The following is a 25,374-nucleotide window of genomic DNA, read 5'->3' as shown; positions in this document are numbered from 1 at the left end:
GCATGATTATTCTTTGTTATTTATTTACCCTCCCCCCCACGCACAGCACAAATGTTTCTTGGAGGTCAGGTGTTAATTGATACAAAATAATGGGGGAGGGGATGTTGGCTCTGTGGTCCTTGTGTTTCATGATTTTTAAAGTAATTGTTAATTCTTGTGTATTTGACAGAGGATTTTAAAATAAAGAAGTGCGGGGGAGGGGATTGCTGAAGAATAGGAGCAGAGGCCCTACAAAAGGAACGTGGAGAAGGAAGAGGATTAGGCGGGGTAGTGTCGGGGGAGGCCCCCCTGCGGTTCGGAGGTCACACACACAGCTGTGGTCATCACCTTTCACGATGAGGGACTCACACACACACACAAACTACAGTGATCAGCGCCCTCGGTGGGAGGTTGACCTGAGCCAGATGGCCGTCGCTGTCTTTTTATGACACAGTTTTTCTTTCTGACCACACCTAGCTTCTCAAGAACACTCAACGCAGTTCCAAAGAGCGGTGTCACATCGTCGTGTGAATGAGCCAGTCAGCCAATAAATGTAAATGAATGATGTATTCGTAAAATACACATATGAAGATGTCACCTTGGTGTCAGCCCATAACCATAGCCTCTTAAGTAAACAATGTGAGGATGGCTTTTGTGTTCACATAGAACTTTATCCATCTATCTAGCTAGGTAGCTAGCTACAGATAGATCCTAGATAGATAAAACAAATCCTGAGCCATTTTCAATGCTTTAGCCAATCATTTGTAAAAATAACACCCACACATGAAAACTGATGAATAGGATAGACTTTAAAAAAATGAGAGAGAGAGAGAGAGAGAGAGAGAGAGAGAGAGAGAGAGAGAGAGAGAGAGAGAGAGAGAGAGAGAGAGAGAGAGAGAGAGAGAGAGAGAGAGAGAGAGAGAGAGAGAGAGAGAGAGAGAGAGAGAGAGAGAGAGAGAGAGAGAGAGAGAGAGAGAGAGAGATACACACGTTACCAAAATGTAACTTACCGGTTTGTGGTTTTGGCCCGACACCTATGATGTAGAGACTGACAACCATTCACACTGTCGCCGAGTATGAACTGAACCCGCACTGCTTGCACTGAAGTCAAGTGAATGTACTGCGACACCATCAGTGACACTTCTGTACCTGTAGGTAGGAAGTGCAGTTGCCTGCATCTGTGTATCAGTCACGCAGTGCCCGTAAGTTTTTATTTTATTTTTATTTTTTTATTCCAAGGCTCAAGACATGTGTTTTCAATATTCTTAAAAGGCATGCCTGCACACATGGCCTCAGCCCACATTGCCAGATTGAAACTCTACCCCACCCATACTGTCTCAAAAATAAAGTCTCATCTTCCATTTTTTGGGATCAAGTGAAGGATAAGCTGATAAGTCTTAATAAAATAAAATAAGTTATTATGATAAAAAACGTTGATGATTAAATCCATTTTGTATTGCACAAGCAGCATATCCATAATTCTTCAGTAGCTTGGCTCTTTTAATATGACAGATATTTAAATATCCAGTACATAAACATCCATTCATGGTTAATCGCCCTTTTCCTCATTCGGGTCACGGGTGATTTGGAGCCTACCCCAGCTGGCTTTGGACGAGAAGGTCTGGTTGCCAGCCAATGAGAGGGCACATATAGTCAAATATGCATTCACACTCAAATTCACACCCAATAACCCAAACAAGAACAGGGGAACATGCAAACTCTATGCAGGAGTTGCTTGAGCTGAGATTCAACCCAGAACCTCTTGAAATGTGAAGGCGGATATGCGTCCCATTAGGTCACTGTGCTGTCACTTTGGCTAGTAAATTTGCCATTACCTCATTAAAAGCTAGAATGATCATCTATTCGTGTGCAGTCTGCTGTCGCTTTATTATTTCAATCTTAGAACATACTTGTTGTAGATGAAAATAAAACTGTCGCACAAAAATATGGGAATATACCTCCACTGTAGATAAGAGCATAATACGTATTGTATGAAACGTACATCTGGAATGTGTTTTTGTTTTGCCTTCTCCTCACGCTATCATGGTTGATGAAACCACACTCTCAGATCCACTGTGTTCTGTGGCCTGGCTTCATGTCAGCATGTTTTCCCCTTTACGCACTTACACACACACACACACACATACACACACACACACACACATGCACACACACTTACGATGTCGTAATCCAAGCAGCCAGTGTGTGTTCATCAAAACCCTCCCGAAGTCAAAGTGCTGCTGGAAATGACATAAGCTTTACAAGACGTGTGTGTGTGTGTGTGTGTGTGTGTGTGTGTGTATGTTCGTCTATTTATATGCACCGTTGATTTTTACTTTATACAAACATAATGATCATTTAACAACATGAAAAGAATTAAAATAGATTGTGTGTCATAATTAATTCATTGTGGCTTGACTTGGCCACCAGGTGTCAGTATAAAACTAACATGCAGGAAAAACAAAGAAGAGTTTCACACACAAGGAAGGCAGTGTCCGAGTGCCTAATTCACAGATGTACGATCTCTCTGGCCAACTGTACATCATCCTTCCGTGGAGGTCTGATTTTAGTTCCTTGTAAACGTAGTTTGCACACTTCAACCTATTTAGATTCCTGCCACAAAGACAAAACGCCTTCAACAATCAGGTTTTATAAGTCAAAGTTACTGAGGTCTGATGATTCTAACTACAATAAGACAAGAAGAGACTTTCAAATTCTATCAGAAAAAAATTTGATCTGTCTAACTTCAAAGTAAAGCCTCTATGTCCTTTCATTATTTTTGCGAGTTGTTGATACATTATGTTAATTGAAAGATGTTTGTTGTTTTTTTTCTCTTTCTCCTTTCTTCTTTCTACATACATTCTTGCTGCTGGAGGCTGTAAATTTCCCCAGTGTGGGACGAATAAAGGATATCTTATCTTATCTTATCTTATCTTATCTTATCTTATCTTATCTTAATTGTCAAGTTCTCTATGTGATGAATTGTTTTTTTCTCTCTTTTCTTTATTTTTTGTTGTTATTGTAATGTATGTCTTCTGACGCGCCAGAGACTGCTGATGGAAAGCAGCCCCTTGGCTAATTCTGGCATTTTTACATGTAGGTGTTCATTAACTCATTCACTCCCAAAGACGTTTTTAGACGTCTTTTCAGACTTTGTCTAGAATTGGCTGGTACTGAATGAGTTAATATGCACCGTCTCGACCAGCCAATGCAACTGCCTTGTTATTATTGGCTGAATGTATGAAACACCATTTTAAAGATCAGTATGAAGATCAGTAAAAAGGATTTAGTCAATTGATTCTGAATTATTGCGTTTGAAACATGACACATAAATCCTACTTGGCGCCTGTGTCTTGAGGTTAAAAAAACAAACAATAAATCATATGAAGGATGAGTGAACAGGTAAGTGAAAAGAGCAACACCTGAGATGAGGGAGTGGATGAAAACCCGCTCTCCCAGCCTGTCGGCTCTGAGCGAACTTCCATTTCCTGATATTGCCGGCAGACGTCTTCTTTCTTCGTTAGCTCATTGCAACTGCACTTCTCATGCACAATTACAACCAGTGCATCATGTCTTTTGAGTGAAGAACCTCAATTGGATGAGCTGTAACAAAATAATCAGTTCAAAATCAGATGATGTAATGTTTTCACACTTTAAAACAGCCTCCTGAAAGGTCTCTGAGATTCTCTCATCAAACTACAAAAAGGATAGAGAATTCCAAGGAGCACAAAAGAACATCGCCTCTGCTTGAGGTCAGCAGCTCTGTCTCATGCAAATTGCCATGACGACTGGGCCAGAGCAATAGAAGAGCATCTAACAATACAGTCGACCCCCGCATAATTGGCATTCGGAACCCACAGTGTTGCATGTCCGCAGATTTAAAAAAATGCTTAGATCATTTTATTTCATTTTGCCTTTTTTTCATTAAAATATCTATCTAATGTTTTTTTAAATAATTTTTGTAGAATATTGGGGCGATTGTAAAAAAACAATAAAGAAAAGAAAATTCACCAATTGGCATCAATTATATGCCATTTTTTGCTAGTTGTGGTCAGCCTGATCCCTATCCTTCCTATCCCGTGTGAATAGCAACTCTATTGTCATGGTGTTTCTTGCTTCTGAATGCTTCTTGTTAGGTGAACGGTCAATTCAAGCTTGTTATGTCCATCAACAAAACTTGACTGCTATTTTCAATGGTCCAATGCACTAAAAGGATCCTATTGTGTTATGTTACTGATTTATTTTGAAGGCCGAACTTTACCAGATACTTAATGTGTTATGTTGATGTTTCTCGAGTGTTGGCCAACATAACGGTAGGGTTGTTGTTGACTTGAGTTGTTAATATAAATTTACATTTATATTAAAAAACTACCATTGAGGGTGTTGCAACAAAGTGAGCAGCTACTCATTGTTGCCAACTGATGTTAGAATAATAACCCTTTTAAAACCTGAATATTGACAGAGCAGTATTCATTTTTTTAAAGGCCATGTAAACACACGCAAAAAATTGAATATGCTGTTTTTTTAAAACCTGACTAAGACCCCATGGGATACCCCTTTTGTAATCTGAATCGTTAATGATGTAAACAGGACCGGGTTAGCTCTTGTCGAAAGGGGTTAGGGTTTGGGTGATTTGTAGATCCTTGCAGGAGTGCAGAAGGGCTTGGCAGAGGCCAGGAAAGTGCGTTAGACTGCAGGGAAAAACTTATTTTATAGTTTGCATTTCAAATATATCTTTTCGGACACGCCCCGTTGTATTTGTTGCATTCATTTAACCAGGACGGCATTGTAAATGAGAAATCGTTTTCAGTTGTGTCACCTGGTTAAATAAATAGGTTTTAGAATGCTTTTTTTAAAATGACATGTTGCCCACGAGTACACGGGGAGGTCAAAGAACTGGAATGTCTGTTTTTCAACCATCCCCGCTGTGAGAAACTTCACGCCCAAGTAAAGTTTGATTTTATCGGGCCGCCGTAGTAAGCCTGTTGCTGATTCCCAACCACAACATTGCTGAACTCAGCTGTCACAACTTCAGCCCTCGACTGACTGCTCTGCACTGATTGACATTTGAGCAATTGACTCTATTCGCCGTCTTTTACAACCATAGCCACACGCGCAGCTACGGTGTGTATTTTTTTGCCCTCATCACAAACCTACACAACCTTGTATCGGGTTCACTTTGAGAGTCGGTAAGTTTTCACCGAAGAGTTAGCTTAGCTTTAGTAGCATTCCGTGAGCCAAGTGTCGATAATGAAAACAAACCTTGAGGCTTGTCCTGCCACACAAAAGAACACTTAAGTAGACCCGTTAGCCTCGTTTGGTAGATGGCTGTGTGTTTTTCAGCAAACTGATCTGCAAGTGATTTCATTCTTTGTGTCCTGCGTGTCAAACGTGAGCAACGCACAGTATTCGCACCAACATGCAGCAACTTGATGCATGTTGGAGATAGTTCTAACATGTCATTAACGGTAGTACTGTTACTGTACATGCCTTTCATACAACCCTACATTATCATGCATGTTATTTGATAATGCTGCGCATTATGGCCATTTAGATGCTGTTCTGTATGAAGTTATTTTTAAAAGTTGTATTGTGTAATTCCCATAGGCAACGTATAGCTGCACACTGGCTGAGCACAATGCTGTCAAGACATGGTAGAAGATTTCCACTTAAAACCAAAGACACTGCACTAAAAATGTCTTCCCTGGCCTTTGGAATGGATGACTTCTGAAGAGATGGAGAACGAAGAGCAGAGGTATAGACCCAACATATTATTTACTCCCCTAGGCTTTTAAAATAAGGTCTCAATAAACAAATAAAAATAAATAAATAATTCAGTAAAAAGGCCAATGATATTGCAATGACATATATGAGCAATTCCAAAGAAAAAAAGCATTTGCAAGGATATTTTCTTTCCGTTCTCGTACATATGTGTGGTGTCATAGTGGTTCAAGCACATCTGCCTCACATTTGAGAGGTTGCTGGTTCGACTATCGGCTTACTGGAGTTTGCATTTTCTCTCCTTCCTTGCATGGGGTTGCTTTGAGTACCCCGCCTTCCTCCAACCTTTTCAAAACATGCATGTTAGGTCATTTATATGGGCCTTAAAATATTCAGAAGGCTGTGTGTGAGTGAGGACAGTTGTATGTGCCGTGTGATTGATTGGCGATGAATTCAAGGTGGACTCCGTCATTCACCCAAATTCACCCAATGTATATACTATGTGTGTGTGTATATATATGTTTACTCTGTGTATTTGGATCAAGAATTGTCGGAGTAATGCATCCCTCAGTCAATGTACACACAGCTGGAGATTTTTTTTTAATCAGGCAGCAGCCTTGTGTTCAACGCTTCATGAATGAATGTGCACATTCCTTCCGTATTTACACAGGAAAGATAATGCTGGTGTTTTCAGAAGTTAGCCTTTTTTGTTATCTCCAAACACAGCCAAAGCAACATATTTTTGATTGTATGGTTGTTTTGGTCTTCTACTCTCAGTCTCACTTGAATTGACTCTGTGGTGTTCCATAAAAGTCAGAGAAAAAGACAAATACATATACCCGGACCGCAAATAATCCTTTTTATTGTAGTGTCGTTGCTGTTGTTATCTTGTTATTGTTGTTCGGCGTAATCCATGAGCAATTACCAGACCTTGCTTTTGCTATCAAGGCGACACAACTTTGTCAGGCACAACTTATACATGCTAACTACATTTGCAGCCCTGCAGAAGAGCAGGCCGGCTCACCTCCACAGCGAGGACTGCTCCACATTTGGCAATCAGGGGGACCGAGTGAGCCGCTTAGCCCAGAAAGAGTGCTTCTGTCCCAGTGTGTTCTTCAGGTGGCTCTGGGAGAACATCACGGACTCCTGCTGGCACAGTGTAAGAGATTACGCTCCAATTCACTCATCTTGTTTTCTGTGTGAAACATTCCATACAAGACATCTCAATAAATTAGAGTATCGTGAAAAATGTTTATTTGAAAAATTCAATCCAAAAATTGAAAGTTCGACATTGCATGACACTTAAACAGGAAAACACATTTCAGGAGATTCATTCCAACCAAATTCTGACATTTGTTTGTAGTTTATTTTGTAATTAAAAAAAACGTGTGTGTGTGTGTGTGTGTGTCAATTTATTTTTAACCATCTGTGAATACAATAAAAGTAAATAACAAAACAAAACAATTCACACTGTCAAATGAATTTTTCATTTTTTTAAATTGAATTACTAAAACAAATGAATGTTTCTATTATAATTGATTGAGATGCTCCTGTCTCTCCTATAGCTTAGCCATTTGTTGAAAATATAACTTCTGAACTATAAACCTGATATTTAGTCATTCTGAGATTCATTATTCAACCATACCGTATGTCTTTGAATGTAACATCTGCGTAGCCTTGCTACTTGTAACATGTAATTTGCATGTCGAAGCGGCTGTAGTAAAAGCAATTAAAGAGCTTTAAATAGACTTTTAAAAATTGCGGACACAATTCTCTTTATTGCAAGTCAATCAGTGCCCCACCTAAAATATTTTTGGGATAAACTCAACTCTTATTGCCCCCCTCGGCTCTCTTTCAGGTGGTCCTGTGTATTCTTTTGGAGAGTTACTGTGGAGGGGGCTCAGTGTTCCTCCGTCAGCTCCATTGTTGGAGGCCGCCCTGCAAGGGACAACCGTGGTCCATGTGGCTTGTGGTGGTTTTCATTGCGGAGCGTTGAGCGAGCAGGGTGGCATCTACATGTGGGGGGAGAACACTGCAGGACAGTGTGGACCAAGTGACGGGGATTCGGACTCCAATGTGACTGGTTAGCCATCACCTCGTTTTCTTTATTCTTTGGCTTCTTTTCACGAAAACATAAATCCTCTTTGCTCAACCTGTTTCAAATCTCATTTTTGAGCCTCTGTGTTTGACTCCCAATTTGTGTTAGTTGCAGAACCATACCCGCTGGCTGTGGTGGACAATGAGGTGGTTCCTCCTGTAGCAGTTCGGATTGTGGATTTGGCCTGCGGACGGGAGCACAGTCTGGCGTTGTCTGCCCAGAATGAGCTGTGGGCCTGGGGCAGTGGGTGCCAGCTCGGTCTTGTCACAAGCAACTTCCCCGTGTGGAAACCACAAAAGGTCACTTTTCAATTTTTAGCTTTTAAAGATTGCATGCACACACACACGCATATTTTTTTTTCTTCCAATTAATACGGTCGCCTTTTTTACGTACATTGGTACACTGCAGTATGTTTTTCAGAGAAATATGTCACTTTATAAAATTCAAATTTATAAAAACATACCGTAATGACACAAGTAGAACTAAAACCGATGGAATAGTTTCTCTCAAATGTTCTCATTCAATTCAATGCGTGTTGCGGGCTGTATTGACTTGACTTGACTTTTTATTAGTATTACTATATAAAGGCCAATTGGTAAATACTTTAAAAACCCGTAAGTCAGGTGACTCGTATTTCAAGGTACCTCAGGATAAAACCCGCGTAAGCGCGGGGAGAACAAGCAACCTCCATACGGAAATGCCTGAGCAGAGAATCAAATTCAGAAAGTCTTGTTTTGAGACAAATGTGCAAACCACTAGGCTGCCCTGTTATCAAGGATGATTAATGATGACATCATTGCTGAAGTTATATTATATTTTTGGTTCAGGTGGAACACTTGGCAGGCAGGCATGTGATTCAGGTACAATTTTATTTTTTACCCATCTTGTCATCGAAACACCAAAAATAAGCTTTCCAGTATTACGGTTGTCATCTCTAACAGGTGGCTTGTGGGGCCTACCACAGCTTGGCTCTGGTCCGTTGTTTACATCTTCAAAACCCAAACACTCCGAAACCACTAGAGAGGCGACCATCAAAGAGGGATGAGCCTTTTACCGCTGAAGATGCACACTACTGTCCACTTGGGGTGGAGTTAACGGAAAGCATGACAGCAGAGGTTGAACTTGATCAAAACAAAAATCTGATGCAGGGACAAATATTAAGTCTTCTGTGGTTTCAATTTTTTAGACTTCAGCCAATAAACGCTCCAAACAAAGGTCCCGGCAGCCTGGCGTCAGCCATGAATCCCAAGCTGATCCATGTCCATACTCCTGCGGCATATCTGACGATAAAGAGTAAAGTATTACAAAATGTTGCATTTCTGTTTCGTTCGATGACTTGTTTTTCCACTTCCGCATTTTTTTTTCTTTCTGTCCCTTAGGAATGTTCCTCTGGCCAGTGCGGAGATTGAGCCTGACGAACACGCTGACCCCCTAACCCAGACGGACAGCTGCACTACATCATACCCGCTGCCAGCCTTGACAGATAAAAAGAAAACTGCTTTGCCTAATGAGCTGGAGCTTCACAAACTCCTTCAGAAGCTCTCTGGTCACTCATTAGAAATGCAACATAGCAAAAGACTTGGTGATGCAGACTCACTGAGCAGTCACACCTCAGGTGGTTGGATAATATGCAAAGTAGTTTAGATAGTATAGAATATCATATGTGTGATCTTTTTGTTGTTCTCTCTGGTTTGCTAACTGTCCTTCCTTACTCTTTTTTTTCTATTCAGATGATAGCTTTTCCTCAACTCCTTCTAATGAGCTGCTACACACAAGTTGTGAAAATGACTTGACATTTCGGTAAGACGTGACCAAAAACATTGGCCCTTTGCCTAAAGTACCGGGCGTTCCCCAAAAATGTGAAATCATTTCATAATTCAACAACACAGCCGGTTCTCATGCAAATTGTCTCAAGATGTCTAAAAACACCCCCACCCCCTTCCACACACACACACACAATTAAAAACGGTACTCAAGTGCCATAATGAAATTTTTGTCAAAATGCCCCCCGGGATCAAGAATTTTGTCATATTATCCACATTTCGTCCCCCCCACCCAAAAAAAAAACCATGCTACATGCAGAAGCAAAGCCCACAGTGTGTGTGTGTGGGGGGGGGGGGGTGTTGAACCCAAGGCAAGTTCCAGCATAATTTGTCACATGCAGTGCTGATATTTAACTTTTGTTCACCTTTGTGAAATTGGTTGAAAAAAAATGTCTGTTTGAACGTATTTTTCAACATGCAGCCTGTTTAGTTTGCCCAAGATGTGCTGCTATAATAAATAATGTCAAATATTTTAGGACACCGTGTGGCGCCTCATTGTCATCTTCTCTCCTCTTCCAGCAGTGAGGTGGTCCGGTCTTCCTCTTTAGTGGGCTTGGAAGAGGATCCTCTGTGGAAGAAAAAAGTAATGCTGTCACACAAGAGCTCTAGTCTGACAGACATTAACCTTAAAGGGAAAAAGGGAAACAGGAGATTCTCCCTACCTGCAACACCCACTAATGGTTGGTAACAATGAGAGCAACCTGATTAACAACTTCACCAAAATGGTCAAAATTAGTTATTAATAAAGTTGTTCTTCTTGCTCTTATCACAGTTAAGATAGTTCTGTTTTTGTGGATCACTGCAATCTTTTTTTTTTTTTTACTTCTTTGCACTTTATTTGCTTATATTTACCTCCCCTGGTTGTGGGGCTTTTTAAGGTTTTTGGACTGTTTGCAGCCATGCGAAGAATCAGCTGTTGGAGCAAAACAATGTGCCTTCGTGTCTCTGCCTGCAAATTGACCGGTCAGGAGCCTCTCTGCATGGTTGTGTGATTTAGCTTAGACGGGAAGGTGAAGAGTTGAATCATCTGGAGTGAGTCCAAAGTATAGCTGCTGAGCCAGGGTGGACCTGGAACACACTGCACGGATTATGTCATTCAGCTGGTATGGGAAGATGTCTTTTTAGCATATGGTCATCTTTTAGACTCCCTCGTACTTCTCTTGTGTTTATCACCACTGCCCGTTTGATAGCTTTTAGGTGCTGCAGTTATGAGCTATCGAATATTTTCAGGATAAATTATTGTACAATGATCCCATTAATCGATCAGGAAGCAATTATTAAGCAACCAAAAAAATACATGTGAGGTGCAGGTATTATTGTTGTCCACTTGGGGGAGGCCATCTTCACATTCCTCGTGGTATCTGTGACTTTGAGGGTGTCTGGCTTTTAAAGGTGGGCCCTGGCCTGGTGAGTGACTTGGGAGTCAGCGAATGATAGTTTACAATTGGTTATCGTGAGCTCAGGTTAGCAACTGGCTAATGACTTCCTGTTAGCCAGTCTGCATATTGTTGAGTGCCTTAGGATCAGCTGTGGCCGTAGCAGCTCGTGTATGACTTTCCTTATGTTTTTATTGCGTTCCCATTTGATCAGCAGAAATGCTTGAAAGTACATCAAAGGCTACGTTTAACTTTGAACGTCTTCTACCTAGCAGTGGTAGGGATGCTGTTGCGATACCTTATTTAGTTCTGATTTGCTGTAAACGATTGCACCGTGTTATCTTCTTTTGAAATGGTCCCAACTTTTGGACATTCACTCTCTTGTCTTTTGTGCATTGTTCCACTTGACTTACAGCCATCACGCCAAGACATTAATTAGACCCCGTGGTATGCGGGTGTGCATTAACATTAGCCCATGTGGACAAATGTGAAGCTTTGTAGCAGAGTTACTCAATCAATAATTTCAGCCATAATAACTTTGGATCACATGCTTTCCCCCCTTAGCAACCCCAAGGCGACAACAACATTGTAGAAGCAAGCCATCTTCTTTTCCAGAGAATGATTTTCCGTCCTTGGAGACGGAGGTGTGGAGCTGGGGCAGAGGGTCGGAGGGGCAACTGGGCCATGGAGATCAACTGGCAAGGTCTGACTGGTTGCATAGGGATCCAATTCAGAGCTGCCGCGACCACATTAGCTTTGAAAATATTGCGCTTTTCTCCGAGACATATTCCTTTAACATTGCCTGTGCGTGCGTGCGTGCGTGCGTGTGCCTGTGTACCTGTGCATGTGCGCGTTGCCAGACTCCAGCCTCTTTGTATTAAGAGTTTGACAGGCGAGGAAGTGATCAAAGTCGCCGCAGGATCACACCATTCACTGGCTCTCACCGCTCAGTGCCAGGTACCGTAACTGTCACACTCTGAGGCTTAACAAATGCTTTCTCGTGACCCCAAACCTTGACCTTAGCTGTCACAACTTCTTTTTTTCCCTTCCTTCAGATTAAAAAAAAAACTATCTAAAAAAATTCTTGAACATATTGTCCAACATTACAGACAAATAAATCATGCTTGTTTTGCAGGTCTACTCATGGGGCAGCAACATGTGTGGACAACTCGGTCATGTCAACAGTCCTGCTACTGTCCCACAGCAGGCTACGGTATAAATAATAGTTTTAATTGATACGTCATGTTTGAAAGAATTTGTGGATGCTGTTATACTGCTGTGCCTTCCAAGGCTGACTGATAGTGATTTTTTTGAAGCTGCTGCAGATTCCGATATTTTGCAAGATAACATTCTAAAAAAAGAATAGAAACAAAAACAACTTATTTTTAGTCATGTCACGCTTATAACAAAGATACACAATGACTTACAGGCAGACCATTTCACCGTTTTTCAATCATTTTTTTTAACATTACAACAAAGCGAAAAATTGGCAGGTTTTTTTTTGCCATTTTATTTTTGGGGGGGGATGTTTGAATGTCTTTATCTTATGTTGTAATGTGTTAATTAATTGGTTGGGCCATTATTTAGAGCTATTAAATGATTGCACCATGCTAACGTACAGTATGTCCTTCGTCACAAGGGTCGACATCAGAATTAGGATTGACCATTGAAGATCTTGAATCTGCACTTTTCTGTACTTCTTGACTCTTTATCTTTGGGTGGCCTCTGTAGCTATCCGATGATCTTCGGGCTTGGGATGTGTCGGCGGGTCAGAGCCACTCCCTCCTCTTGGCTGACGGAGACGGTGTCCAGCCCGTGCTCTTGTACTGTGGGCAGCAGCAGGAGCCGAGGCCGAAACGGAATGAGACATCCTGCCAGAGGGCCCGTTCCGACCAGCCGTCACAGAACAGGGCTGAAAGTTACACAGTCCGACCCTCCTTGATGCCTTTTTGCATAGAGGTGTGTGGGCCCATAGAAATGTGTTGACCTGCTCTGTGTGGTTGTTGGCAGGAATGTGAAGTTTCTTGCCAGCCTTTACATATTATGACTTACAGTTAAAAATAAAAAAGTGGGGGGCGGGGCTTTTTGAAAGCACAGTGTACCAACAACTTTGTCCACATGTACACATAAGCATGTAACATCCATATTATTTGTCTCCATGCATAGATGGGTTACATCAGCAGCGTGTGTAGTGGTGGTCACAAGTGTGCGCTGCTGACTGACCGCAACGTCTCAGGTTTTATCTTGGCCATCCACGAGCTGGCTTCCATCGAGAGGAAGTTTTACTGCTGGTTAAGCAGTGTCAGGAAGCTGCTTCTTATGCCCATTTTCTACAAAGGTGAATGAGTATCTATCTACTATCCACTTCCGGCATGTTTTCCCCAGGTGGTTAAGTTCACGTTTAGACAGGACATATTTGGAAAATATACATTTAATTGCTTCCATACAGATAGTTGAGTCTCTGGAGGAAACTGCACACCCTTGTGTGTGAGTAAAATGAAACTATGACATGAGTGATCATGTCATAGTTTAAACTGTCAAACTGTCTGAAACACGATCATGCTGATGCACTATTGTGTACTGTCAACCATCCTCAGAAGCAAAGACTAACCATGATGCCGTTACATAAAATGTGTTCACATGTGTGGCCATGTTTCCCCACAGAGAAGGCGCGTCCATCCCTTGGTGAGCCCTGCACTCGTCTCTTCCTCTCCTTCTATAAAACATCCGTTTGCTTGAGCATCCTCATCGGTCAACACTCGACGTCGCTCACCCATTTCTTGCACGTGTTACGTCGAGATGTCACTTCCCTTCACCTGCTCACACATACTCAGCACTTCCTTGACATCTATACTGAGTAAGGTCAAATCGTTGGTGGTAATTACATTGTGGAGTTGAATTGACTAGATACCTAAATTCTCTGTTTCCGTTTAGGTATTGCAGTGCTGTAGGGGACTTCCAGGTCATGGGTGGATTGCAGTCGCTCCATAAACTCTCACTGTAATTTTCTTTATGTGATTACAAAGGGGGTGTTCAACTCCTTTTATTTGTTTTGTGTATTTTATTTATGCTGAATTAAATTTGAAATCGTATGTAGGTCATGGAAAATAGTGGCAAGCAATTATGTAAGTATTGTGGATATCGACATTGTTTCATTCATGCAAAGAAGGGATTAAAAAAAAACGGTAATCACAATTGATTTGGTTTAGGGGCCCTCATTAAATGATCTGCTAGTCTGGATCTCTCCCCCCAGCCCAGTTTGCATTTCATGACAATACGGACTTGTCATAAAACAAAGGAATAGATTCTCCTTGTTTCTATGTGTATGTTGTCCAGAGAGTGTTTAGGTTCTAAGCAGACCAAACTTGCTCAACTTTCTGAACTGGACCCATCAGCAAGCGGTGATGGCGATCTGGCTTCGGTGTTGTACTGGCCTTTGCAGCAGCTCCAGCAGTACAGTCGAGTCCTGTTCCAACTGGAATCTTGCTTTGACATGGTGAGGCCGAAGCCGTTTATTTTGCCGTCAGACATACAATATATACACATATGGTAAACATTCTGATACGTAAGCCGCTGCCAGATGGGTCGTTGTGATGAACTTTCATTGTGTTGTTTTTATTGTCCTCTAGCTTACAGCAGAGTATCAGTCCCTCCATCAGAGTGCTGTGCAATACGAACATCTCTCTGTGACACTACAGAGGAGGAAGAAGGAGGCTGAAGCCACTTTCCTCTTCTGGAAGACTCACTCTGGGAAAAACACTGTGAGTGCAACCTGCCACTTTGTGTGACCTATTGTCATTTTGATAGAAAACTCCTGAAATTTCTTGTACTTAGTGGTCACCTGTGCATGATATTGTAATGCGCAGTTTTGAATGGCAGTCAACAACTCAAAGATAATTATGATCGAGTTTTGATTGACACCATTTGAGAAGAGCTCATTAATTAAGTGCGTTCAGTTTCAGGTGTCAGTTAAAGCCTCCTTTAAATGAGCAGTCTTGAAAGGTTGTGACTGTCAACATATGTTAATCAGTTTTAGTGCGCTGGTGCCACATGCCTGAAGTGAAATTACCATTATTATTGACTTTTTAAAGTCATTAGCATTCACAAATTGAATGAACACACATGCTTAAGAGAGGAACAATGGCAGAGGAAAAGAGACCTGAAACCGAAATGAAGTTTCAACAGCTTCAGGCAGCTGAGCACTTTGCCGCTTGTGAATGCACACATGCTTGAGTGTGTTTCTTTCAGGAGGGTCTGCGTCTCCCACAGCGTCGCGTCTTATGTGAAAGCAGCAACAGAACCCTGACTCTGCAGGGCGCCGGCCGCTTCTCCAACCACTGGTTCATACTGTTCAACGACGCCTTGGTTCATATACAGGTACACATGCAAACAGACTATGTGGCAAGTCGATGGCATGCAGCCTAGACACCTTGCGGGATGAAATGTATCCTGAAGTGTACTGTAGGCACGGCCCTGTTCCTATTTCACAAATGTAGGTTTCATTCCAATCATGAGTAAAAGTTAGTTCCGGTTATGGTCGATGGTATATCATGAAAGAATCACTGCCTCAGTTCAATACATGTTCATTTAAGCTGTATAAGTTGTTTGTTTAAAAAAAAAAATAGTAGAATTCGTTCGTCTTCATCTTTTAGTGGCAATTCGGAACGAAACCTGTCTCGTTTTTGATGAACTCTTGGTCCTATGGTGGTGGTACTTGGTGTAAGAAGTCTGATAACTACTGCATTAGAAAGTTACAGTAGGTCACATTGTTCAAACACATTTATCGAAATGAAGCTTTCAGTGGAAGATAAAACACACAATGCATTATGTGAACAAGAAAAGCACAGCACTATATCTTAAGTTTTTCGAATATTCAGCGAAAGAAAGCATTTGATTTTCCCCATAATTGATCAAGGGAATGTGGTAAAGTAAGCGTTACTACGTTTCAGTTGTCCAAATCAAATTCTTATACTACATTATCCCGACTCACTACCCACAGGATTTATTTGACATCTTTCAAATATGTAGAATTTAGATGATTATAGCTTGCAGCTCACCAAACTCCAAAGCTACACCTCTGTCCCAACATAGATTGTTGAGTGAAGCCCTTTGGACTACAGTCGTGGTGTTATTTGATGTGGATTTTGAACCAGCGTGGTGCTTCAGTCCACACATGTTAATGCAATCCAATGTATCCGTTCCATTGTCTTTTCACCCATTCAGCGCGCCGCTCCTCCTAAGAGCCTTGTAAGTATTACGTGATAGCAGTTCACCAAGCTCTGTGCTACAGCAGCATGGGGGGAGGCTCGTCTGTGCGCAGTACTCACACTTTTCAAACGCTCACAGGATGTGGGTTATTCATCTTAAAACAGGACTGTATGTAATGTTCAATGAATAGCTTACTATAAAAAAAAATAGATGGACAGCACTACATTTTTAAATGTTGTTTATTATAACATTAGGTTTATTTGCGCATTCGAATAATATCTGAAATAAGAGTTATAGCAAAAGTATGCCTTTGCAAGGATAATATGGGGTTTCGATTGACACTCATCATGGTGTCGTGGTTTTTCAGTGTGGTTGTGCTCGCTTAGAAGTGTGTAGCAGCATACTGGAAAATATTGATCGGCGACATGAGAGGGGAAGACATTTTTCTGATGCATTGGATTTTTTAATTCTAAACCTAATGAAATTGAAATTGAAATTTCAAATTGCATCAAGCTATAAATGTTAATTTTGTATTGGAGCAAAATATTTGGATTAAAATATTTTGCAATTGGTTGCAAGTGAAACAAATAGTTCATGTTTAAACCTGAATTCACATTTAACATTTTATACGTCCTGGATTGAGATGTATATTGTGCATGACACCCTGGTGACAAACCTGCAGTGTTTACATTAGAGGTGACTATACGTACGCAAGTTTTTGAATACTGTAGCACAAAGCGCTTAAACTCACTGCCGCGGTGTGGCTGGCAAAATTCACTAGTTCAGTTTACCGGTACTTGTTCTCATTCCTGGAGAAAACTTTCCCTTGTCTTGTGGGTCTTTATAAAATGTTGATATGAATGAGATATTTTGTATACCGGTATATATTTTTTGTGTCCCAAAACATGACATTTGCAAGCATAAAACAGAATTCAAATCACAGTGGATAATGCAAAAAGGAAACAAAATGGAGGAGTTGATGACAAAAAAACCCATCCGTCTCTTTCCAGTTCTCCACTCATCGTGTCTACCCTGTAAACCTTTTGTGGGTTAAACCACTTCCTGAAAACGACAGTGGATGGTAAGTTTGTGTTGAATTTATATGTTTATATGGTAGGTCCGCATAGCGCATTTAAAACTAGCATATCCTCACTGTCCAATGAAAAGCCAATATCGCCGCAACCATAATTAGAACTTCTGCGTGTCTCCTCCTGTGTGCCCATGTTTAAATATGCAGCGGAACAAGCAGTGAAAATCAACACACAACAGCAGAAGCAAACGTCCTGTCATGTTTTCTTCCATGTGTCTCTAGCTATGCCATCAAAATGTCATGTCCAGAAGAGACGTTCATCCTGGTGGCCTCAACACCACAAGAGAAGGTATGTATTTTTTTTCCAAAGTGTTTTGATATTATTAAGAGCATCTCAATGGAATAAATAACACAGCTGATGCAGCCATTGATAAATGAGCTTTGTGACTCACTGGCAGTAAACATCACTCTCACAATATGAGCTGACTTGTAAACTAGCACACATTTCTAGTGTTCATATCCTCATAAATTTGCTTTTGTATGTTTGCAAATTACTTTGTACAAAGTAAGTAGTACAGAGTATTCAGTTCATGCTCAGGCTCTTCTTTAAAAGGCTCTTTCACTCCCAAGCGAGATTTAAAAATAAACCTTTGTCTCGTATGACTATCTGTCACTCAACAAGTTTTGAGGGGGTTGTTTTTCCACTCACCGTGTAGAACAAGTGGCTGCATTTTCTTAATCAAGAGGTGGACCGGGTGCTGAGTGGTGGAGGTCAGGGTTCATCGCCAGGAATAACAGCAATGTCCCGCACGGCCTCCTATACTTTCATGGGAGACGGACGATTCAAGGATGCTCAGTATACTGGGAGCTGGCTGGCTGGACGAGTTCATGGCAGGTCAGAGATCGGAATGGGCCGATATTAGATTTTGACGGTATGAGGACCTTGAGCAAAAATATTGCAGTGTCACGATATTGAAATGAGAGGTTTTTAAAAAAATATTTGGGTAAATGCTTTACTTTCCAATGAACACAATCTGGTTTATTTTAAACAAAAAAAAACATTTATGCCTGGTACATTAAGAGACGTCTTCCATGATAAGTGTAAATAAATACGGAAATTCTGGTTAAAACCTCCATAAATCGTCAAACCGGCGATGGGCTCATGCCTCGTCAGAAAATCTTGTCTGTGGTGCATCTGTATGTTTGTTGGAGACACTGAGCTGCGGGGTGCAAAGGCTTGTAAACTAAAGCGACGCTCCATTGTTTTGAAAATGAATGGACGCGTGTTCAGGTGATGCAATTCTGATTTAATGTCATATCCATTTTTCATTTGACTGTTGAATTTCTTTTGAAGTGTCCCCGTCACGCATCTCAAATAGCTGCGTTATAAGCGAAGGACGCCTGTTGTGGCGTATGCGCGTCTTGGCCCCAAGTCGAGGATTTTCTTTTTTTTTTTCTCTTTTCAATATACTGTGCATTTACAGAGGAACAATGAGATGGCGGGATGGACGTATCTACACAGGGAACTTTAAAAATGGACTGGAGGATGGGTAAGTACATTACAGGCGTGTTGAACTCGTGTGAAATGACTGTAGGTTTCTCTAACAACCCGCCATTTGTCCCTCCAGCTATGGCGAATGCATGATTCCTGACAAACTGCTGAACAAAGCAGGTTGCTATCAGGGACAGTGGCGAGATGGCAAGATACATGGCTTTGGCATCTACAGGTCAGTTTCCCGTTTTCTATTTAAAAAGCGTGTTGGCGATTCTCCACTAGCACTCCTTTAATTGCTTTTTTACCGGTCAATAAAAATAAAAAAGCTGTGTGTTTGTATTTCTTCTTGTTGGATGCTGTTACGTTTGTTTCCACTGATGTTTAACTTTTCTAGGTATGCTACTGGAGAGGTGTACGAGGGTTGCTTCAATGACGGCCAGCGCCATGGCTACGGCATGCTGCGCTCGGGCAAGATGGACAAGACGTCGTCGGGCGTGTTCATCGGCCAGTGGGTCTGTGACAAGAGGACTGGATATGGAGTCTCTGACGACATCACCAGGTCTGATGTGCAGCTCCCCGTCTTGACATTTTCATACCAGTTGTCGGAGACAGCAATGGATACAATCTTGACACGTCATAAATGATTGGGAGTCAGTGGTCACTAGTCTGTCACTAGTCTTGTATAACACGGGACAACAAAAGAGTGTGTTCAGAATAACTTCGTGTTTGGAAAAAAAATTTTGTCTATGATTTATGGTACTGGTGTCAAACTCATGGCCCGGGGACCAGATCCGGCCCACCACGTCATTTTATGTGGCCCGCGGTAGCAAATCAAGCATGTCAACTTGCATGATGCTTGCTAAAATCTAGACCAGAATTTGAAATTTTCAAATGTAAAACATAAGAGACGCATTGTAAACATTGCAAACTGCGATTATACTGAACACAACTGTAAATACCTGTGCATGTCTTTGTTTGGTACATCTTTTATTATACAAGTACAGCTTTGAAACGCCTTTATAGCTTGGCTTTACATTTTTAAATGCTCCTTCAACCACCTATGAATCCCATTAGTAGTTGTTGTCTTGATGTCAGGGGTGAGAAGTACATGGGTATGTGGCTGGATGACGAGAGGCACGGGAGTGCTGTGGTCGTGACTCAGTATGGTGTGTACTTCGAAGGGAACTTCAGGGAAAACAAGATGAGTGTAAGTGTCCGATAGGACTCGCATTACTCTTGACAAATGCATCGTTTTGATGCTGTAGGTGTTCTCTTAGGGTCCCGGTTTGTTGGTATCAGATGATGACACGGCTTTCCATGGGGAGTTTTCCGAAGACTGGACCGCCAACGGCAAGGTAGAAAACATCGCTTTCATTTGTCAAACACTTGCACTACCTTGGTGGGATTTTTGGCAGGTGCTTGTCAATTAATTCCAGAGGTGTGACTGGAATCTAATCATCGTCATTCTCTTTCTCTCAGGGTGTTTTGTCCCTCGCAAATGGTGACACTTTGGAAGGTCACTTTAGTGGGGAATGGAGCACAGGTCTGAAAGTGGACGGAATTTACAGCAAACTATCAACTGATGAAATTGAAGACAAAGATAAAAAAAACTTAATGTGAGTTTTTTGTTACGATTTTTATGATATTCAATATATGAAGTATCAGCCAGTCTCTGTCATCTCAAATCATCTTTCCCCATCAAAATGAATGGAAGTGCTATTTGTTCTATCCTCCCAACAACAATAATTTTTGTAATGTGTTTTTGCAAATTTTGGCACAGAGTAGTAGGACTACATTCATGCTTCATTGTCTCATTAGAACTGGAGAGCTAGAGACCAAATAGGAGCATGGTGTCTTCAGGCCACTTGATGGCAGTAGTGCATTTCCAAGTAGCTCTTTAACCATAAGCATAAATAAAGGTTTTATACCAGACAATGACTAATTCAGTACATTAAATAAATTAAATAGCCTACGTTTTAATATTCAATTGCCATATTGCAATGTAATAAATGGACAATATACTAAAAACAACGGTTTCAATTTATAAATAAAAGTACTGAATGTTTTTTTTGTTTGTTTGGTTTTTTTGTGCATGCATAGGCGGTTGGGTCAGTATGTGGTGGCTGCAGATGAGAGGTGGGTGTGTGTTTTCGACGAAAGCTGGAGGCGGCTGGGCTGTGACATTCCCGGCAGAGGAGAGAGGACAGTGGCCTGGGAGAACATTGCCGTTTCTATTTCAAGTGCTCGACGACACAGGTTGATTTACAATACTTACACACAACTTCAAATGTTATTATATTACTTGAACTTTTCATATTTCTTTGTTTCTGTGTGTCTGTGTAGCACGGACCTGAGCAGGTCTCAGAGTAAAGTTCTGGAGTGTTTGGAGTGTATCCCTCACCACGTGGAAGCAGTAACCACCACAAATTATGACAACATACGGAAATACCTCACTAAGGTGTTTTAATTGTGTACACGGCGTGCTTGTGCTCGTGTGCATGCATTTTTTAAAGAGCTTTTTGTGTGCATTACAGGCATGTGAGACCCCATTCCACCCTCTGGGCTGGCTGGTGGAGACGCTGGTGACTGTCTACAGAATGACCTACCTGGGTGTCGAGTCAAACCACAGGCTGCTCAGAGAGGCTGTGAAGGAGGTGCAGGCCTACATCAAACACTTCTACTCCATTATCAGGTAGCACCATTAATTATCATATTTTGCCCCCCACCTTCTCTGGAAGTGTTTTTTTAAAATTCTTTAGCTTTTCTTTAGACACGGCGAGCGTTTCGCCTTCGTATTCGTTTTATCATAAAGCAGTGGTTCTCAAAGTGTGGTGCGCGGTCTCCCTCTAGTGGTAGATAATATAATCACAGACTTCATTCAGTTTGTTTTGATCCAGTACAGTATATTTGAGTACTGGTCAATTGTAATTATCAAGTAGCGTTGAAGTACAATACATTTCTGTTCAGTCTTTTAAAATGCTTTGCGCTCAAATATTTATTGAGGGACAATTGTTATTTAAGTTTATGTGTAAGACATCAAACTGTGTGTAATGCTACATTGGCTTGCAGTAATATTGAGTACAGTATTTATTTGGGCATACTACAATACTGTCTTTTAGTGCGTGTCATAATGACGGACGAGGCTTTAGTTAGCATCAGTTTCAGCCGAGAACATATTGATTGATCCTCACACAACTATTTGGTATAGGTTCAGAGGTTTCACTGTACATCATGACACTGCTTTTGCATTTCAGGTTCCTGTTTCCTGGCTTACCAGAAGATGGCAGCGTTTTACCAGATACTCCTGTTTCTCCATGTAGAATCAGATACAGCTCATATTCCGAAGAGCCAAGGTGTGTGTTCACGATATCCGCCGAGGCAGGCGCATATGAGAATGTGACAGCTGATTCCGGCAGTATATGTCTCCCGACGTTTTTCATTTAGAGGCTAATGTGCTGTCCAAGTCTGTTTATTGATACAAGTTTGCAGCTAAAGAAGAGTCGCTGTGTTATGATGAGGCATGCACCCCCAATATTCTTGACGTGTTTGTGGAAAGCCATGACTCCTGGTTCTCTTCCCTCAGCTTTGTCTCTGTTGTGAGCTGCTCCACTCTGCTCCTCCCACTGCTGCTCCCTCAACTCTATCAACCTCTCTTCATGTTGTACTGCCTCCACGACGAACAGCAGGAGGTGCAGTACTGGGAGCGCATCATCCGACTCAACAAGCAGCCCGACCAGTCCCTGCTCAGCTTCCTGGGTGTTCGGCAGTGAGTGCTTAGATTTAAGTCACTGGTCATATGGTGAACTCGTGGGTTGCAACGCTGCTGATGACAAGAATACGTACACTGTCTTAATAACTGCAGTCATATGAATATTGACTAAAAAGGGAACATTGTCGTGTTGTAAAACTTCACAGTATTGTACAACGGGCTTTTTCGAATAATTTTGTAGCATTGCTCACAAAGAGTTTGCTGACAAAATTTGAAAGAGTTGCGAAATTGTAAAAAATAGAGCTGATTAAGTGAAGGAAATTGTAACAGTGGTACAGAAGTTCATTCACAACAACCGACTTACACGTTCCTATGTTAGGTAAAGACAAAGGGTATGAAGCATAAAACAAATAAGTTATTTTTATTTCTACTTCCCCCACTTGTTATTTTAGGCTTTCCGGCACTTCTGTTACTGTAACCAAAATGCTTTTGCGTACTTATGTTGTACGTAAATGTTTAATTTACCAAAGCCGCAAAGGGCTAACAGGATTGAAACTAAACGTGAAAGATGATAAGAAACATCTAGCTATATTAACGAAACTGTGACACTTCTTTTATTGGATCTTACTAGTAGTGCACGTCCATGCAACAACACATTGTGTGATTGTCTTTTTCTTAATAACTTACAGAAAGTTCTGGCCAAAGTGGATGTCTGTTCTCGGGGAGAAAAAAGAGGTCAGTTGGTTGTTATGAGGCGATTCTAATCGCCTCCTAATATTCAGTCAAAAAGGAGACATGAGATGACAAAATGGCCGTCGCAATTCCATTCACTTGTTTGTTGTCTTTATCACATGGATTTGTCTGTCTGAAATGAGCCTGTTTTGACGGGGCGTCTGCGGACCCCCTTGCTGTGTAAACAATCATGAACCCTTGTCAATTTTTCTGCTACTGCTCCGGGACAGATTGTATCCAGCAGTAAAGACGTCAGCTTCGGCAGCGCTGTCGAGACACTCCAACAAATCAGGTAGCTTTTATTTGCCACTTTAAATGTCGCAAATGTTCACATGCATTGATGCTAATTTATACTTTGTCCCCAACACACTCGCAGCACCACGTTCACTCCCTCGGATAAACTCCTGGTTATCCAGAACACTTTTGAGGAGCTGACCCAGGAAATCAAACCCATGCAGGACGGTGACTTCCTGTGGTGCATGGACGACCTGCTCCCTCTCTTCCTCTACATTGTGCTCAGGGCGAGGTGCGAATTCACACACACACACACACACACACACAAGATTTTCTCTCTGCATTTTCTGACCCCACCCCGAAATATGACCACAACACGTGACTGAACTGAATGTCTTGTCCTTCGTTTTATATTCTTCTTCTCTGTGCTTTCTTTATTAACCCGCTCAAGAGTGCTTTACCGCCACTTTTCCTCCCGCCGCAAGGAAACCAATTTGAGTCGGAGGTGAACGTAACTTTTGTGAAATAACCTGCGGCTCACATCTAAACACCAAAAAAGATGCCAAGTGAAGGCTCGTGTTTTGAAAAACCGCAAAGCTAAGTTACCTGGATCTCAAGGCACCACTTTACAGCACTCTTTTTCTTTATCGGAAACATGTAACATAAATTGTGGTGGTTTGTAAAGGGGGGCCGGAACACATTTATGTGATCATTTTAATTCAGTTCAATATGGAAGATGTGCTTCATCGTACAACCGGATTCTGTTGCTTAGAATCAGAAACCTGGGAGCTGAAGTGAGTATGATCGAAGACTTGATGGATCCGAACATTCAGCATGGAGAGCTGGGACTAATGTTCACCACCTTGAAGGTGAGCAACCGCCACTTCTTTTTGTTCTACTGCTCTGGAAATAGCACTCCGAATTCAGTGTTGAGGGTTTGAGTCTTGAAATTAGCTTAACAGGTATGCAGAAGACTGCAAGGCTGCTTTTGAAGCCTTTCCCTTGCAAGGCAACCGCTTCAAGCACAACTCAATGCAAACATTCCCTCGGTCAATGTGCCCCGCAAGTCTCAAATCATTATCCTAATTAATATTGCATTTGTGAAATAATTTCATCAATATCAGGGCACTGTCCTTTTGTCCTGTACCGCCCTCTGCTGGTGTCGACTGAAACTGATGTCAAAATGCCCTCAGCCTCACATTGAATAACATCAGTGACCGCATCCACAAAACAGATGAGTCAAAGCTCAATGTCATGGAAAAGTAGTGTTTTCATCTTGGTTTCATGCAACTGTGCTCAAGTCAGAGGAGGAGCTTTAAAGTAGTGCTTTAAAGTAGAGGACTGCTCACGGCGTCGATAAGCATTTATAAATCTGTAAAACAATGGAAGAATAGATACCTGGTTGTTTCATTTCACATTGGATGAGTGGGCGGGAACATATTTAAGAATATGCATAGTAAGTTTGACGTCGGTATGTGTGGCAGGCGTGTTACATGCAGATCCAGCTGGAGTCACCGATTTAGCAGTGAGCGGGATTGACTGAAGGCCCGCTTCAAGCTACCAGTCGGTCCTTCAATCCTAGTACTACTACCAAGTATGTTTCCAAACTTCTCACTGGACTTTTTCAACTTGAATTCATTTTTAAAACAATGAGATCTTATTATAGCTCTTGTTGGATCACCTACACGCACAAATGCCTCAGGGATTTCAAGTACTTATACCACAAAATATTCATACTGATGTTATTCTCAATTGTGTTTTTTATTTTTTTTGGAATGGAGGAAAACAAAACAACACCATTACTACAGACTATTAGCTTTTTGTGGATGTTGTAGCAGTCAACCTTTTTTTTAATAGCATTTCATTGGTTGCAAAGTGGACGTTAATTTCTACTCGACCCATAAAGTGTATTGAGAAATACCATATCGCCGCTGTTGGGCAGAATATCCACATCTCCACATCAGTACTT

General features: G+C 41.4%; 1 protein-coding gene and 1 long non-coding RNA gene across 5 annotated transcripts; one reads left to right on the top strand and one right to left on the bottom strand.

Annotated features, from left to right (window-relative positions):
- Positions 1–957: 957 nt before the first annotated feature.
- Positions 958–5,409, bottom strand: LOC127611185 (uncharacterized). The gene is made up of 3 exons (XR_007965265.1): positions 5,242–5,409; positions 3,402–3,582; positions 958–2,592 (listed from the first exon to the last, which is right to left on the bottom strand). It is a non-coding gene; the product is annotated as an uncharacterized LOC127611185 (long non-coding RNA).
- On the top strand, positions 4,945–25,374 carry LOC127611108 (alsin-like). 4 transcript variants are annotated; one of them, XM_052081424.1, is made up of 41 exons: positions 4,945–5,103; positions 5,587–5,734; positions 6,699–6,859; positions 7,559–7,783; positions 7,907–8,097; positions 8,626–8,658; positions 8,740–8,913; positions 8,985–9,091; positions 9,178–9,413; positions 9,529–9,598; positions 10,141–10,301; positions 11,562–11,700; positions 11,858–11,954; positions 12,133–12,210; positions 12,729–12,956; positions 13,164–13,335; positions 13,662–13,854; positions 13,932–13,997; positions 14,334–14,493; positions 14,627–14,758; positions 15,246–15,374; positions 16,221–16,244; positions 17,216–17,286; positions 17,518–17,584; positions 17,952–18,130; positions 18,720–18,785; positions 18,864–18,962; positions 19,125–19,289; positions 19,826–19,937; positions 20,008–20,085; positions 20,210–20,346; positions 20,831–20,986; positions 21,074–21,188; positions 21,265–21,422; positions 21,985–22,083; positions 22,314–22,496; positions 23,129–23,174; positions 23,402–23,463; positions 23,548–23,697; positions 24,178–24,274; positions 24,890–25,374. In XM_052081424.1, the coding sequence occupies exons 2-41, from the start codon at positions 5,700–5,702 to the stop codon at positions 24,926–24,928; spliced, it is 4,890 nt and encodes a 1,629-aa protein (XP_051937384.1). In that variant the 5' UTR covers positions 4,945–5,103; positions 5,587–5,699; the 3' UTR covers positions 24,929–25,374. The 4 variants fall into 4 exon arrangements, with proteins under 4 accessions (XP_051937384.1, XP_051937385.1, XP_051937383.1 ...); XM_052081425.1 differs by having other exon boundaries at positions 4,958–5,168; positions 10,144–10,301; XM_052081423.1 differs by having other exon boundaries at positions 4,958–5,168.

This window comes from Hippocampus zosterae, chromosome 12 (assembly GCF_025434085.1).
Source record: "Hippocampus zosterae strain Florida chromosome 12, ASM2543408v3, whole genome shotgun sequence".
Taxonomy (NCBI): domain Eukaryota; kingdom Metazoa; phylum Chordata; class Actinopteri; order Syngnathiformes; family Syngnathidae; genus Hippocampus; species Hippocampus zosterae.
This window is presented reverse-complemented; position numbering and strand designations above follow the sequence as displayed.